At 46.4% G+C, this 17056-nt stretch overlaps 1 protein-coding gene across 2 annotated transcripts; it reads left to right on the forward strand.

Annotated features, from left to right (window-relative positions):
* The first annotated feature begins 154 nt into the window (after positions 1–154).
* RpL36A (ribosomal protein L36A) lies at positions 155–16019 on the forward strand. Of its 2 annotated transcripts, none has more exons than XM_075674213.1 (5): positions 155–179; positions 640–748; positions 5273–5340; positions 12907–13023; positions 15934–16019. In XM_075674213.1, exons 1-5 carry the CDS (start codon positions 177–179, stop codon positions 15952–15954), a joined length of 318 nt encoding a protein of 105 aa, XP_075530328.1. In that variant the 5' UTR covers positions 155–176; the 3' UTR covers positions 15955–16019. The 2 variants fall into 2 exon arrangements, with proteins under 2 accessions (XP_075530328.1, XP_075530327.1); XM_075674212.1 differs by lacking the exon at positions 155–179 and adding an exon at positions 190–314.
* The last annotated feature ends 1037 nt before the right edge of the window (positions 16020–17056 follow it).

Raw genomic sequence — 17056 nt, forward strand, 5'->3', positions numbered from 1 at the left:
TAATAAAATAAAACCACGAGACTTGAAGGCCAATTTTGGTGCGCCAATGATGACCAAAGCGAAGCTGCCAACGAGGATTCTAGTGCCTTCCCCCTTTGCTACCCCCGTTTTGTGTTGCGCCGGTAGTGACGTCCTAGCAACGGTGGTACGCCACTTCCTCTTTAGACAGTGGCATAATGGTAAGCGTGTATGTTTCTCGCGCCGGGTCGTGTATTAATCGTAATTAATCCCGTTGATTCGTGTCCATCGCGGCCACACATTAGAAGTGTTTGTAAAGGGATCCTCGAACTTTTGTTTCGTATATAAATATTATGGTAGGAACTTGTAATTATGCTACTTTTCGCGTATGAAACCGTATAACACGGCGAGCGCCTGGTACTAGACCAGACTTCGTGGTAGTCATGTATTATGCTCATTTTGCGGTCGTTATTATTATTTGGGGCTCTCGCGTTGCCTAATGTAATTGGCAGGAAGCTGTCCCGAGTTTGTCTAAAGTCGATGCAGTCGCCGGGTTGATTGATATTTGCGAGTTGACGTGATCCGTCGACGCTTCACAACAGGATTATTGCTCTGAGTTAACCGTGTCTTCCCCCCTTTTTTTTTCTTTCCTTTGTGTGCGTGCGTGTGCGTGCCTGCCAGGTGAACGTGCCCAAACAGAGGAGGACTTTCTGCAAAGGGAAGTGCAAGAAGCACACCCTGCACAAAGTGACACAGTACAAGAAGGGCAAAGATTCCCTGTACGCCCAGGGTGAGTTGCACTGCGCCTTACCTTAGCATTCGTCTCGTTGCTTGCGTTAATCATTAGCGAAGTGAGATAAGTTTTGATGGGAAGTATTGGCAGACGTCAATTGAGTTCGGCCGTTTTCGAGAACTCGACCATGTGATTGTCAAGCGCATTCAGTGATTCTGCTCAGCGTCCTGGCAAAAAGAAAAAAAAAAGTACTGGACCTATATTTTCCGAACATTCGTAAACTGTTGAGAATGCATGTTAATAACTTCATCCTAATGGGTGTTGGGCTGCTGAGTACGAGGTCGCGGGATCGAAACCCGGCCACGGCGGCCGCATTTCGATGGGGGCGAAATGCGAAAACACCCGTGTGCTTAGATTTAGGTGCACGTTAAAGAACCCCAGGTGGTCAAGATTTCCGGAGTCCTCCACTACGGCGTGCCTCATAATCAGAAAGTGGTTTTGGCACGTAAAACCCCAAATATTATTATTATTATTATTATTCATCCTAATGGTTCTCTTGCAACTTCGTGTTGCAGTTTCCACGGTGTTTCCATCAAAGTATTCATGGTTAGTCACCTTAAAATAACAATGTTCTGCTTAAGTCATTCGGTGAACTGACAGTGTGGATGTTCGTGTTTGTCTTGTTTAGGGAAACAGTCCCACAGCGCTCGCCTATTTAAATGCTGCAAGATCATGCAAGTGAATCTGCCTAGCACTTTGACTGACATGAATACATTTACGTTCTTGAGGCGACGAGCCTAGAAGCCTACATTTGGTGTCGTTAGGTGTTAGCGTTTTAGTCAAATACGTGTTTTGGAACATTCAGTTGCTTCAAAGTCACCGAAGTTCACCTTGTCAAAGCAAGTCCTTGTGACTATTGCAGTGATCATTTCCTTTTTGATTTTGCATATCGTACACGTCGCTTTCCAAAAATGAATGTATCCGGCAAGTGTCAAGTTCCAATTACATACTCTGACAAACCTGTCAGAAGCGTGAATACAACTTTGGCTGTTTGCATGCTGAGTTCTGTAAATTGTCTTCCGGCATTTGAAGTCCAACTATGGCATCACTGCAGCTGCAGTAGGTGATGAATTGGACTGTGAAGCGAGTTTTTTGATGACCTGTCGTGCAAGCGTACTGTGCAGTGATGTGGCAGCCCATTACCAGCATGTGCTGTGCGAGGCTTCTCGTCTCATCGATGCAGATATTTTTGCCATAAATGTGAATGTCATTCTTCACAAATCAAATGCAGCCTTGCTTGGGCTTCTCTTTGGTTGGCTAAATCTGCAAGGTTTGTCGGCGGCCATAATCAGCAAGCCGTGTCATTGAAGTTGTGCCATAGCTACACGAACACACTAACTTAAGTTACGCTGAAGCTTGGCTACTAGTTGCCATTGTTAGCAGCGTAGAAAGGTGGCAGGTGGACGAGCGGGTACCCCATTTTGTCACAAAGGTGTATAGGGGTTATGCACATGACGTCATCCGCTAGGAGCGCTATCGGCTCCGCGGAGGCCGCCATAACTGCGGTCACAAGTTTGGGCTGCCTACGCGAGTAGGCCTGTGTCGCCAACTAGCCCACTGATACGCACAAACCGTCAAACGACCTTTTCAAAGTGCCTTTCTGACTTGGCTATTGAGTAGTACGTCTTAGGTCAACCATGCGCCTAAGCACGTTCGTGCGTGGGTTGAGTGAACCAGAAAAATCGCGTTGTGAAAACAAAGTGCGCTTGTGCGACTGTGTTGACCAGTTCGAACTTGAAGATCAGCAGCTTCGGCGCGATGTCGGACTACTGCCTCGCGTGGACGTCGCAGACATCTAGGACTACACTGCGAATGCAACGAGCTTTGCAACCCGCGAGCAATTGAAAGCCTACAAGTCGATGGATGGTGACAATGATCTGACGAGTGGCTGGGTGCAGCAGCAGCCGCGTGTCAAAGTGCTCGCATAACATGATCGCCTTCGTTACGGAATTTACTTCGCGTTGTCCACTTGCGTTGTGAAAGGGGTAACATTAAATTTGCTTCAATGAAAAAAAAAAAAAAAGCCCCCCCCCCCCCCCCCTCTTCGGGAACTAAACACTAATTTTACTTAGCATGTTAGTCAATTCTTCTGTTCTTGCCAAAACAGTTTTTTTTTTTGCCCTCCCAGGTTTGTCAATCACAATCATTCTATGAAAAGCCACTATGACTTCTCGCAAAAGCAAACTGCGAGGTGCTGGCGGCACACTGCACCTGCAAGGCAGGCCTGGCAGAGGCGTGCTCGCACAAAGCTGCTGTGCTCTTCTACATTAAGGTTGCAGTTAAGAAGAGAGATAACCACGTGTCGAGAGGAACCCAATCCAGACAACATATTCCTATCACTGAGTTTCTTTCTTGTGTGACTGCTGCATCCAAGCATAGCACAGTTCACCAGACACCGAAGCTCAATTGACGCATGGCCACGCCGGAGCCTAGTCTGTCCGGATACGTAAACATTGTAGGTAGACCTGTTCGTAGACGTAGAACAGCACTGCGCACGAGATGCTGGAACCTCCTGCTTATATATCAGCGACTGGATAAGAAAACAAGGCGAATGGGGGGGCGAAAAGATAGGGATCAGATGTTCGTGCGAGAAAGACCGCTGTCATTTTTTCCGATGCTCCCGGTTGTGAGCATGGCCCGCCTGAGCGACACTGTCACCACCTCGCAGGTCGAGCTCAGTGCATGCCTCCTATAGTGCGAAATGTTTGAGCAAGAGACAGGTATGAGTGGTTGGTTGGGCTTACACGCAGGGCGTAACTTTGTTTGCAAAAATGCTGCGCTCAGTGAAGTAAGTCGTGTGGCTGCATCTAGCTGTAATCAAGGGTCAAGCTAAGCATGGTTAGTGTGTCCATGCAATGCAACCTGTGTGTTTATCTCTTGCCGTGCATGTTGATTGTTGAAGCCAGCAAAAGGGAAGGTGACATGAGGAATTGCGTGCCCTGCCAGGTTGGTGGCAGTAGCCCAGCGCCTATGATGTTGCGCTGCTGAGCATGACATCGCAGTTTCCATGCCGTTCGCGGTGGCTGCAGTCCTGTGGGGGCAGAATGCAGTAACGCTCGTACATTGTTCATTGCGTGCGCATTAAAAACGGGCCATGAATTAAAGATCAATCCGGAGCCCCCCCCCCCCTTATGGCCTGCCTCACCGTTTGATCGTAGTTTTGACACGCAAAACCGAAGAATTTTGTTTTCTCGGTGCTAGTTTCATTGTGTGCAGTTGTCGAGCGCATCGACACGATGGTTGTTGCTCTACTGGGCCATCCCGGTGGATGCTGCGTCATGCGAAAATTTCTAAACATAAATAAGTTGCGTGTGACATCACAAATACATCTTGCAGCGCTGTTCCTCCAACGTGGTGGATAGGACATCTGTGCAAGCCATCTATACGTAAAGCTCGACACCACGTTTGACTGGCGTGCATGTGCATAGTCTTAACCTGACGGTGAATTCACTCTGCCACAACTGCTTCACACTTGTTTTGTACAAGTGATGGTGTTACGGCAGCATGTAACGGCGGTCATGTGGATAGAGCAGGCGAAAAATAACATAAGGAAACTGGCAATAACCACAACATGTTCTAAACGCTGCTCTAACTGCAATATACAATTTCTTTTTCCTGGAATTTTATGTGCCCCAAGCCACAATCTAATTATGAGGCTTGCCGTAGCGAGGGACTGCGGATTAATTTTGACCAGCTGGAGTTATTTAACGGGCACCCAATGCACGGTACACAGGCTTTCTTGCATTTTTGCCCACACCGAAATGGAATTCCACCCTGCGACCTCGTGCTTAGCAGGTAACGCCAAAGCCACTAAGCAACCATGGCAAGGCAGATGCTTTCTATCAGCACATATGTTGGTCACTGTCTCGGTGGTGCCCTATGGAGGCCGTGGTCACTTTGTGTGCAGGATTTTTTTTTTTTTTGCTCTGTGGCTGCAACATTGACTCAAAGCCGGGTTGATCCTGGCATGTGGTGGGCTGTAAACCGATGCCATGGCTGGTTACTGGTAATAAAAAAAAATTCAATCTAATGAAATGTATTCCCGTAAACTCAACTCCATGCAATGCCTCACTGTACAAGACTTGATTTGCAAGCTCAGTGGTTTTGCTTTTACCCGGCTACCAGCAGTGAGGCACTCTTTTTTAGCAGTGGTAGCTTGGACATACTATGCTTCAAGCATAAGTCCTTCAAGCATTTAGCAGGTGCTGCAAGCTCTATCCTAAGCCGCAGACAAATTTCTGAAGACAAACAAAATTGCCATACTGAAATACGTGGAATGCTCTTAGAAAAGGTATGGCTTATATTGCAGATCATTTGCAGGAACTATTGTGCATAGCCTCTGGAAGATTTCCAAGTAATAATTGGACCATTGTGGAAGTTTGCTCACCTAATCATTGACCTCCTTGTTACCAGTACTTTGTCAGATGAATGAGATGTCGCAATTGTGGGGGTACTGGCATGCTTTTTCAATGTAGTTGGTGCCATGCGTGTGAGGGACAACTCCTTTTTTTTTCTTCGCAGGCAAGCGTCGTTATGACCGTAAGCAGCGGGGATATGGTGGTCAGACCAAGCCTATCTTCAGGAAGAAGGTGAGTGTGATTCTTGGGCTCTTGTAATTAGTAGCACCACTAGTGTAAAGCATGCATGAACATTATTTATTAGCACATTTGGCCACTTCCCCTTGCTGCTTATATTTGTTTCTCTTTATGGTGCAATTCTCAAGTATCGACAAGAGTGGATGCTGAGCGACAAGCTGCTTTTTGCAGCTTGGAAGACTGCCCTGCACTCGTGGGTCAGGCATAATTAAGACGTGCGTTGGACTCGCAACTGCACAGTAGCTACACTCACAATTGTTTGAAGACGATGACTGAGGCTTGGCGAGTCTGGCTTACTTTGTTCCCTCTAAAGCTGAACAGTGTTCTACCAACTTAAAGTAGTGCTGCTTACATGGACTTCTGCTACCTCCGTAGGACAGTTTGTCGCCCTGCCTTTGGTGGCAGCGCTAGTAATCCATTATCTGATGATCCATTACAAATTCTGTTTCGTTACCTGACTGGCGCACCACTCTGCACGCAAGGTCACGGTCTTGATGTCTACTTATTTCTTGTTGAGTATAGCAATGCGGAGTCGGAAGGGCTATCGTGGTTATTGGAACGTGCCGCTCATACACGGGGTTCCCCTTCTATGGCTTTAGCTGGGGGCTGCATGCACCATTGTCACGCAATGTTCCAGACATCTCCTGCAGTTGGGTCACTGGTGGCAGTAGGTCTGTCACATCTGATAAGAGTAGCCCTGTCACAAACTGACGACCTTGGTTAAGCTGGCCAGCTCTCGAGTGAAAGTCGGAAGAGGGGGGGGGTGGCGATGACTAACCTTGTCAGCACCAGGAGCAGAAGGTCTGTACGTGCAACAATGCTGCACAATTTCTTTTTAGTCTTGTCACATTCCAACTTTTGCTGAAAGAAATACAATGGTTGCCTGGTTAACACTGCTACCAGTACCTTAGAGGTACTGTGAATGGGTAGGGCCTACAACAGGACTAAAACCACAAGAAAAACAGAACTGCCTTTATGATAATGCAACAGAAGACAAAATAGTATGAAAGTAAGCTGCTAGGCATTATAAAAAGTAAATCTGTCATTGGTTGTTATTCAGTAGAAAAGAAAAATCTGGACGTTTGACCTGCCACGACAGAAATATGTCGGGACTCGGCACATACCGTGTTTACACGACTGTAAGTCGACCCCCCATATCGCGTGACAGGAAAAAAAAAAAGAGCATACCCGAGGGTGTATTCGATAAAGAAAATTTATTAGTAGCTGACATGGTCACTGGACTACTCGTCTTCACTAGTGCTGTCATCGTCGCTACGGTCGCACAGCACGTCGTCGTCCAACGAAATTTCACATTTGGCAAACGACCACACCACAACATCTTGTGGAACAGCAGCCGACGCCATATGCACCCAACCACATGCAGCCGTTAGGAAGGCTCTTTTGACAGGTCCAGTTGGTGTAATTTAACTGTTTTCTGCCGCCAGCTACTCGTACTCACGGCAGAGCAGCTCCTTAAAAGGCTAAGATCCAAGCTTGTTTCATGACCATGTCGCACTTCATTGGCAGGGACCGATCACGCATTTCAGTGGCGTGTGCTGCAAGCTTAGCCTACAGCTCCGGATGGCGTCCAGACTTCGGCACGTTGGAAATTCATTTGCCGTCACAGGTGAAAATTTCGCTTCGCTGGAGTTGCCATTCTCGCACCACCCGTTCAGAAACATAGAACTTGCGGCCCGCAGAGCAGCGATTTGTTTCTTCGGTGTAAAGGATGGCAGCCCTCTTGAACGCTGCTGTGAACGAGTGCCGAACTATTAGTGGGCCTGGAGCACTCATGACGACTGAGGAAGCATAGAAGTACAGTCGCCGACTGTTTATTCGGACCTCACGGGGACTGCGGAAATGTCCGAATAAACAGGTGTCCGAAAAAGCAGATTAAGAAAAAAAAAATGAAATCCTTTATTTCCACGCACTTATTTGGGCTCGGCAGTAGGCTTGAAGAAATCGTGAATGCGCAGTTGCACGGTGTTCCGTTTACGCGCAATCAGATAAGCCTGAATCCCGGAGAGGGTCGTACTACGGTCACTACAGGCGGCTGAAAGCACAGTCACTGCTTGTACACACTCGCATGCGACGGCAGCGTAGCACATGGTGCGTCATCTTCCGACTCAAGAGTCATCGTCCGACGGTGCAGCAGAAACCTGACGAATGATCTCGCAGTCGTCGAGTTCTGCGCACGTCAGTGCAGCAGTGTCAGCACCTGTGAAACTGTCAAATGAGACGGTGTCCGGAGTCGCAATGCAACCACTGCGCAGGTCTCTGCAGAATATTTTCCGCGTCAGTAGGGAGAACATCGGAAGGCGATAAAGCTTAGGCCTCCCGGCACCCGCTTGCCGGCATTCCCCAGCGCAGTCTGCGCGGGCACTGTCGGCGCCATTAGAGACTTGACGCGATGTTTCCGTATGCCGCTTTGGATCAACGAAACCTCGACACAGCACACAAAGCAAACACCACCGTGCCGACACCAGTCGCACAAACGAAAAAACGCGGCCTACTCGCAGCGTCGTGTGCGAAAAAACAAATCGGCTGCTGGATTGTCTTGACATGGCTTACTAAGCTGAAACCGGAACTGCTGCAGAGCCACTCTATCAAACCAGGCAGAAACGATGATGATGAGCGGGGATTTCCAGTAGCGCCACATTGTGGGGCAGCAAGGAAGCTCCGTTCAAAACAAAAATGGCGTTCAGCAAGTCGAACCATGCTACCATACAGTCGGTGCATGGTGCTCTCGACCGAGTTGGCTCAAGGAGTGTCAGAAAAATCAGACGAGAGGTTGCAAGGTGTCCGAACTTTTGGCAGTTGTTATACATTATGGTCAATGGGGAGAATGGCGGTGCCGCGAAGCTGACCGAATAATCGGGCATGTCCGAATTTTCGGAGTCCGGAAAATCGGTCGGCGACTGTAGCACATCACTGGCATTTAAGCGGTGTCTGCTCTTCCATGAACTACCGATACTCCCCGCAAGCGGCGCCATTCTGAGGGTGCCGCCGCGAATGGAACAGCGGCGCTTCCATCAACTATCGACCCCCCCTCACCCATGAGTGTTGCGTGCAGTGTAAAACTTTAAAAAATGTTGAAAAACCCTTCCGAAAAGCAAACAAACATGAGGGATAGCGAAAAGCTACGGGTAGGGCCATAGAGCAAACATAAAATTGTAACTACGTTGTAGCTCCCGTTGGTTTCTCTTTTTTGGCGGTGGCACGTTTTGGTTTCGATTGTAAGTCGACACCCCCCCCCCCACTTCAGATTTTCAAATTAAAAAAAGTGGTCGGATTACCATCGTGTAAATACGGTATGCTCGCTCAAGAGTTAGGACTGTCCCACTAGGTACACGATGGTTGGGAACCCTAACTTTAGTGTTTGTGTTGAGTTGCAGCCCTTCCTGTCCTCTCCGGTGTACAGTAGATGACTCTCATGCTTCGGTACTGGCTTTCTTCATGTTTTAAACGTTCATGTTGTGCTCCTCAGGCAGCTTTGTTCTGTCTTCGTCGCGCAGCTTCTGTGGATTCTGCCATTCTCTTACCTGCCAGCTCTCACGCATTTTCAGTAAAATTACGGATTGGTCTCTGAAACTTCTATTTGAAGTCTCTTGATATTCGGAGGAATGCGGGAAGTACTCGCTTCAAGTACGTTTGTAGCAGACAAGTGCATGAAGCAGGGAAAATAGGAAACACCAAAATATCTGTAAAAGTCAGTGTGATCTAAAAAAAAACATTTGTGTTGCTTGCTAATCTTTGCTATGACAAGTTTATGGGTGCTTGTTTGTGGTGCCTAATAGTAAATAATCGTTAATAAACCGCATGCTTATGGCAAGCTTTGAATGAAAGAGGCATGCTAATCGCTTCCTCTTTCTCCATTAGTTTCAATGTTGACGTGCTGGCAAGTGTGCCTTGCACCGCATCGTCAAACTGTCAGTCAGTGCAAAGCGGCGCCATAGAACTCACTCGTACTTGGGCAGTAACTGGCACGGCATTCTGTGAATGTTTATGGAGGGCTTGTTCATTTTTTTTAGCTTGTGTTCAACCTGGCATCACAGCTGTTCTTGTTGTATTCTGCATAGGTTTTGCACCCACTGGTCTCTCTCTTTCCTTCGATCTGAAGCACGATTGCCCAGTCAGTTACTATATATACCTTGTGGCCATCCGCTCTCTGAACCGAGTCTCTCGTCAGCACTACCAAGGCTGGCGTACTTGGCGAGTTTATCCAGCAGGACGAAGAGGTTTAAGTTGTGCCTGGAAGGGAAAAATCCCAAGTGGTCCCCATGTTGTTTGCCAACTCGGTAGAGCGCCTGCTCATGTTTCGTCAACATTGTCTGCGATGTGGGTTTTCTTTTAGCGGGTGAAGCCAAAACTGCTTTATTTTTGAAACTGTACTGTCGGCTGAAATTGCACGATTGACTTCCTCAATACATTAGAATCGCAGATGTCAACTACTTCGCTCTTGTTTCTCAAGTTGCTTCTGCCTCATTGCAAGCCCTTTCCTCTCCGTGCCTGTTCCCATTGATGGCCCGCTATTGACGGTTGCAAGTTCGTATTTTGCTGTTTCCCGAGCGCCCACAGGCAGCTAGCACCATTTATTGGGCCATGTAGTCAGTTTCGGTTTTCTTTTCCTGCTGCGCGAGAATTTCTAAAGCACCTCCAGCGAAGGGGTTTGGTCGGCACGATTGGGCACCCTTTGGTTCCAAGATGGCATCAGTGCCGCTCATGCCCGGAAATGTCGCGTCTCTACTGAATTCGGTGCTGTGAGTGAGCTTTTGGACCTTGAAAGCAGCACAGACGCGGAAGACAACTTTGGTTTGTCAGATTTTACGACGGAGTTTCGTTTCCTTCGCCGAACCGTTTCAAAGCTGCTGTGCGCTGATATAAAGATAGCCTCCATGTTCTAAAGGTCGCAGCTCTTATCTGCAGGGTGTTAACATCCTTAGGTCAGGATCATTTGTTGGCGGCCACGGCGGGCAATGAGTTTCACGCGGAAACACTGCTCGCGGTCGATCGTGGCATTGCGCTAGGGCTGGTTACTAGTTGACGTTTTTCATCTTTCAAGAAATTTTTTGCGTAGAAAGATTATATTTGCTGGAATATTGCAGAGCTCCTTTGCATTGAAAATGTATGACTGAGCAACAGGGACGTTTTTATATTAGTTTTTCTTTTTTCTACAACATACTATAAATTTTTTCAAACTCTCTTTTAATAAGCATGTTTGGGAATAGTACCGTCGGACAGACTTTCTCCCTCTTCAATTTGATACTGTGCGCTTTAGTGTAAAGCGTATTGTGTGATGCGAAAAAAGGTATTTACAAGACTACCCAAAAACCGTTGCTTTTCTGCAGGAAGGACAGTGTTAACATTGTGGATTTTTTCTTGTGTCCATTCTGCAACTGGTTTGCTCATTAGCATAATTCCGTTTCTGTTCCTTGTCAGCACTTGGTCCCCTAGGTTGATTGTTTGGTAAGCGTTTAACCTTGTGTCTGGCACACCCTCCATGGTGCCTTCAGTATACAAAACTGGTTCATGGCATGGTGAATTGACGTTAGCCATCTGCATTCGTGGACAGTGCTTTACAGTGAAGTCGTACTCTTGCGTGCATTCCTTGGCTACTGGGTACGTTGGGCATTCCAGCACGCCAAGGCTTGGTCATCTTACACCAAGGTGAAGTGGATCTTATCTTGCAAATATTGTGTAGGCCGAACCTGTCGTACCTGCAGCTCCTGCAGACGCTTGAGCATGAGTTCCCTGTGGTAATTTGTCGTAAACTATGGTTCTAAACATTCTGCCACGGTTGTCTCACGGAAGCTAACCGAGAACACTTGCGCTGGGAGCAGAGAAGAACCGGTACTTTTCCATTAGGCTAACCTTGTGGCCTCATTCTAGTAATTTGACATATCTGATTAGTGCAACTGGAGTGTTACTCTCTCCTAGCTCTACGGTGTGAAGTGTTTCGGAGTGAAGATGCTCCCAGTTGACTACGGCGTGAACTTGAAAGCATAGGTGATCACTGAATTGTTTTGTGAATGGATCGTTAAGTTGACTAACAAATTTGCACATAAATATTGATGCATAGTTTTCGTTGTTCATAACTTTAGTGCACATGTTCATGTAGAATGGTTGACAGCAATACAACTCGAGTTCCCGCTGCCTAACGTAACTAACGGCAAACATGCAAATCCTCGACCTGAGTTTAATAAGGAACGAAGGTCTCCTATAGGAAGACGAACTTCATCAAATGATCACGTCCATTGGAAGTAACAAAGAATATGAAGTTACTCTGCTCAGTGCTATGCCCATGATTGCTAGAGCATGGCAGTTTGGCGAGAAACTATTGCGAATAGTTTCAAGACGTGCGAATTCACGATCCCAATAGAAACAGCGTCTGACTTGTCAATGCCAGTGGCCTGTGAATGTGTTGAAAACAGCACAAACTCTCTCCCACCTAAGGTGCTGATTTTTGCCCAGCTCTCGGCGCCATTTCCTTTGAGGAATTTGTGAACACTGGCCAGAGAGTGGCAGCTCGGAGTCCTTTGACAACCAGCTATATTTGCTGCTCAGTGACACCGGGGCTCGATTGGCAGCGACGAGAGCGGCGATGACTGCAATGATAACTGTGTGGATAATGCAATTGTATGCCTGAGCACAGCGGGTGTTGAGTCTGGGCGGGACTTCGTAGAATTGGTCTTTCCGCTTGAGGGCAATGGTGAGAAAAAGGCCCCAAGGTGTTCAAGCACATCAGCATCTTGTGCAACCTGCTTCTTTAAGCACGTTGCAAGCGAGAATGGCTGCAAACAATTCACTTTGCCAAGTAAATCGGCGAGGAGTATCGCCGCTTTCTAGCCTTTTTCGTTTTATTCGACCTGCCAAATAATTTGATCAATTTCGACAGTTCCTGCAAGGCCACATTAACGCAAGTCGACTGTATCGAGAAATAGCACAGCCATGTTCGTGATCCCTTCGATTGCAATTCTTTCATGCCACCTTTCATAGTATCGCCCCCACCTTAGCTTGAATGTGCACTCAACCAATGCACAGTGTTGGCAGCAGTGGCCTCCAGTACTTTTTTCACTGCATATGGAATGCCCCCAAATTTTGGAGGCCATGGTCTCTGACTCAGTTGCACGGCTGGTTTCGCTTGTCGCCAGGTGGCCAAAAGTTTGCTGCAGTTTTGAACAGTCGTGACAGACGAGTTGCCAAGAGCATCATGCGCAGCCAGTTTTCAACTTTAATCGGTGTTGAAAGATCAGTAAATCTTCATTCTGAACTAAAAACCGTTAGTTTCTTGCCAGTCAGTGGTTAGTGCAGTGAGAGGGACCATTGCAGGTTTTTCTCTGAACGGCAGCAAAGGGCTTTCCTCACGTGCCATTAGTGTTGTCTGACCCCTGAACGAACGACGGTTGTATTGCTGGTCGGCTGTTTTCTGCGTGCCAGTTTTGACGCGTACGTGTCCGGAGCGGCCACATTGTAATGTGCACACCCGCCTGGCTGTGCCGTTATTGCTGCAGCTAGCCGTCGTGCTTTGCTGACGTCGGTGCTGTCTGCTCTCCCGTGCAGGCCAAGACGACAAAGAAGATTGTGCTGCGTATGGAGTGTACAGAGTGCAAGAACCGCAAGCAGCTTCCCATCAAGCGCTGCAAGCACTTCGAGATTGGCGGCGACAAGAAGCGCAAGGTATGGGGCTGCTTGACTGAGTGTGTGAGGATTGCCCTGCGCAGGAGTGCTGGGTGCAGACGACAAATCCGGATAAATTTTACCGGTTTGTCTGCGCTAAAATTTGGCATAGGAATGGTGCCTTCAGTATGTTCAGTTTGATATGTTTGCATGCATCACTTGTTTTGTCCACAGTAAGCCCAGAATGTGAGAGTTGTCTGCGGTGACGCCAGCCTTTTACTAGTGGTAACAAATGGCGCTGCCATTTCCTTTTATTCGCGTCAGCGCGGGAAACATGCACTTTGGATTTATTGTGGACGAAATGGGAGGGGCCAAGTGATGCACACAAATGTGGTACGGTCACCAGCTGATTATTTGGACAATCGTGCAGCCACCACCACCCACTTGAGTGATGTAATAATGTATAAAGGGGACTGAAATTTCGGACACATTACAGTGTTTGGATAATTCGGTCTTTGCTTGCATGACTGTGCGCTAATTTAGACCACCGTGTCGAGCAGAAGTAGCAATATTGTGGTTTGGCAAGTTTGCTGGCTTGTTCGTCGGATGCATCGCCAGTGCCTCCTCGAAACAGAAACTAGCGAAGCCTAGTCAATTCAGCAGTTGTGGGCCATGCCCAAACAGCAGGGCAAGCCAAACCGCCAAGTTGTAAAGCAGGTAAAGGATGCATTTGCAGTTTGTTATGCCAGTTCCAAACGTCCGTTTGCTCATTCGCGTGTTAAATAGCAACACTTTCTTACGAGACTTAACGCTGTATAGTGGCACCAACTCCTCACTGGCAGTCTGCGCCATCGAGGGCAGCCATAGGGTGAGGGAAGCGCTAACAGTGGCTGTTTCGACGATGCCCTAAATCATGTGGCTGTACTTTTGTCTGTCTTTAATGACAGCATCATAATGGCCGAGATAAGCACCTTCCAGGTCACAGGCGAGCATGTGTCGAAAGCAATGCATTGATTGTATTTCTGGACGATCAATTTTGAAGGTACTTGCACTTCGTATTTCGTGCGACCACCACTGGACATGTCCAGCTGGCAACAGCGTTCCTGTCGCTGCGATGAGACTGCATGGCTGGCACTATGCCGACAATGCTGCTGTTTTGTACACGCAGATGCTTCTCGCTAGTCATGGGAAATCTCACTCGGAATGGCAGGTATCCGTGAGAGTGATCATGCAAGAATGCAGCACACCTATTTAACCACTTGTGGTTTTGATTTAGTAATCTTCTTGCGAGTATTTCAGATTTGCAATTACTCGAAACGTTTAGGTGGCCCGTAAAGTCAGAATTATCGGCAATAAAGTGCCTTCTGGTACCGTGGATGGTGGACATTAGGTGTAAAGAAATTTCTCTTGTGTGAAGGTAAAGATTGCTGGTTTCTTCCTTTCATTATTGCCAGTATCGGAGGTGTGCTGCGTTTTTGATAAAAGAAAATAGTGTGCATTAGATTTAGTTCTCTACTTTGAACACGCAGAAAGTTGGCATCTTAGAACAGAACAAATCTGCCCAATGAATTAGTGATAAGATAATTTGATCAATTTTGTCGATCCTGTCGGTGTAGAATGAAAGAAAATTGACTGTCTGGTGAATTTTTGCTGCACTGAATAGTCAAGCAGCTTGAAATGGCGCCAACTGCACATTTTTTATGTTTGCGTCGACATGGGCGGGGATATTAAGTGGATAAGAGTGAAAAACCCGCACTCATTTGGCTATATTTGGCCAAAGTTTGGCCAAATATAGTTTGGCCACTTGTGGAACAGAGTCACGTAATGACTTAGGAGTCCAAATTTTATCAGTCATTGACTACATTAATAAAGTGAACTACCTCTGCAAAATCTCATGGCAAACGGGCCAGTGGCTTCGCTGTAAGAGTGAAGTACGCACCCGGCACTCTTATTCAGGCAACACTCGATAGATGCTTCTTGCCGACGTCGTTGTTGGCATTGGGTTTACTTTGATTTCACAGGTTTCAGAGCCAGTGTCTGTCTTGCATCTGTTAGTAGCGGCAGTCTTGACTTTAGCTGAGGGAGCATTGTAGCAGTGCAACGGGACTCGCTAGTTCGTTCATTTGCAGGTTGAGAAGGTAAAGAGGGTATGGGGAGCCCTATATTTTTTCATTAGAGCTATATTGAAACATGGCATTGGGGGAATTATCCATGAAGTTCAGTTGAAATTTAGAAATAATAAGTTAAAGGAAAACGGAAGTGCATGAAAAGATAACCTTCCTCAGCGGTTGCAAGGGCCTCCTGTACCAATTGGATGTTACGTTGCCATGCTATGAATACTCTAAAAAGCTTCTTTCTAAGCCTTTTAAACAGGCACTATGTAGCGAGAAAAATATTTACATAAATTGGCAGACCACCATTCTGCAGTTTCAAACAGGTCGCCCTCTTTAATCAATGAAAAAAAAAATACTAAATTACAGGTGGCAGCGACGGTTTGTGCGACGGCCTCCCATAATGTAAAGCATTGTTTCGTCTCTGCTTGGATTATTTGCTTGGCCGCTTATGTTGCAAAGAACGATTGCGTGTTCGAAGATGGAATGAAGGCTCAGGCTGGCAACGTTCGGCAACTCCTCATTCATAAAGACAGCCGAAATGTCTAATCATCAAAATGCAGTGAAATTGGCGAGTGGCCAGTGCTACAGGCATTAAATTTTTTTTACTTTTAGTTTGCCTTTTCTTTTTCAGAAGTGTGAATACCAATCAAAATTGATTTCCCGTTTTAAGTGCCATTAAGCTGTTTGTGTTGCGTAGTGTCGGGTAAACACAATTCTCCACAAAGTGTGACTATTGTTCATCTATTTTTGCCTTGCAATTCGCAGAGGGTGGAGACTCGTTGAATTTTGGTGTTTGTAGGCATTGAATTTGTTTCTCGTGATGCAGCATTAATGTGTGCTTTTTCTTTCTTTTCAGGGACAAATGATCCAGTTCTGATCTGTCGGTGTAAATTCCATCTCCCAACAGCACAAGCTATTAAAGAAAATGGCGCCATCTTTTTACTCGTGTTGTTCCTTGGCAAAACTGCCATCTCTGCTCACTGGGGCTGCCCGGTAATGTTAATGTAATGATAATGGTAGTAATAGTAATGTTGGAACACGTGATAGTAGCTTTCAAAGCGAGCTGGTCGGATGGCTCTGAACGTTTCCTCATTCAGGAGTGTATGTCTGCTTGGAAGATAAGGAGTAGGCATCGGTTAAAAATTGATGGTTAACCTAGTCAATTGGAACGTTTTAATAGATTATTTGAATTTGGGCACGTAAGCTATAAAATAGCCTTTTTTTTTTGTGCACAAGCTTCAAAAGCAAACTGCGCTCTAAATGGACAGTTGCCTTTAAAACGGCCCTGAAACACTTTTACAAAGTGGTAAGAAAACGTTGCCAATCTGTGGAATAGGCTCTCGTGAACATGCGAGCCAAATATTGATCTGCATACAGCAGAACAAGTGTCCTGTGGGAAGCAGTCCCACTGGTGCATTGTTCTGTGGGAAAAGGGCTAAAGGAAGCTTTAGCTTCAGGCTAACTCTGAGAGGTTCCGGACCGATGTGAATGCAATTTGTTGCATGGTTGAGAGAAAGCTGCAATTATGACATAGGGAAGCAGAATTTTTAATGTAAAGTGATATTTTCGTACGATATGTCCCAATAGTTGGCGAGCTCAAGAAAAATAGAAATGAAGTTTACAAATCCACGCAGTTCTTGAAATGCGTCTCTTGGAGTGTCTCAAGGGGACAAATATCGGAGTTTACAGCTCGCATGAAATGGTTATGTTTACAACAGTTTGGCAGAAGTCTTATTTGCAAATTAATGCTATATTTCAGAGTGGTGTACAATATGTGAATTTTATTTGCTACAAATGTCTTAAAGCTGCAGTTTACAAAACTTGAAATCTCTTTTTTTTTTGTTGCAGCACTATCGACTTGATAAATCCGTTTTTTTATATTGCAGCTTTTGATAGGAATTGATAGCCTAAATAAAAACAAATCGGTTCCTAAATTCCCTACATTGTAAAATTCTTATATGCGACAAACGGCTTATATA

Source organism: Dermacentor variabilis, chromosome 11 (genome assembly GCF_050947875.1).
Source record: "Dermacentor variabilis isolate Ectoservices chromosome 11, ASM5094787v1, whole genome shotgun sequence".
Classification (NCBI taxonomy): Eukaryota; Metazoa; Arthropoda; class Arachnida; order Ixodida; family Ixodidae; genus Dermacentor; species Dermacentor variabilis.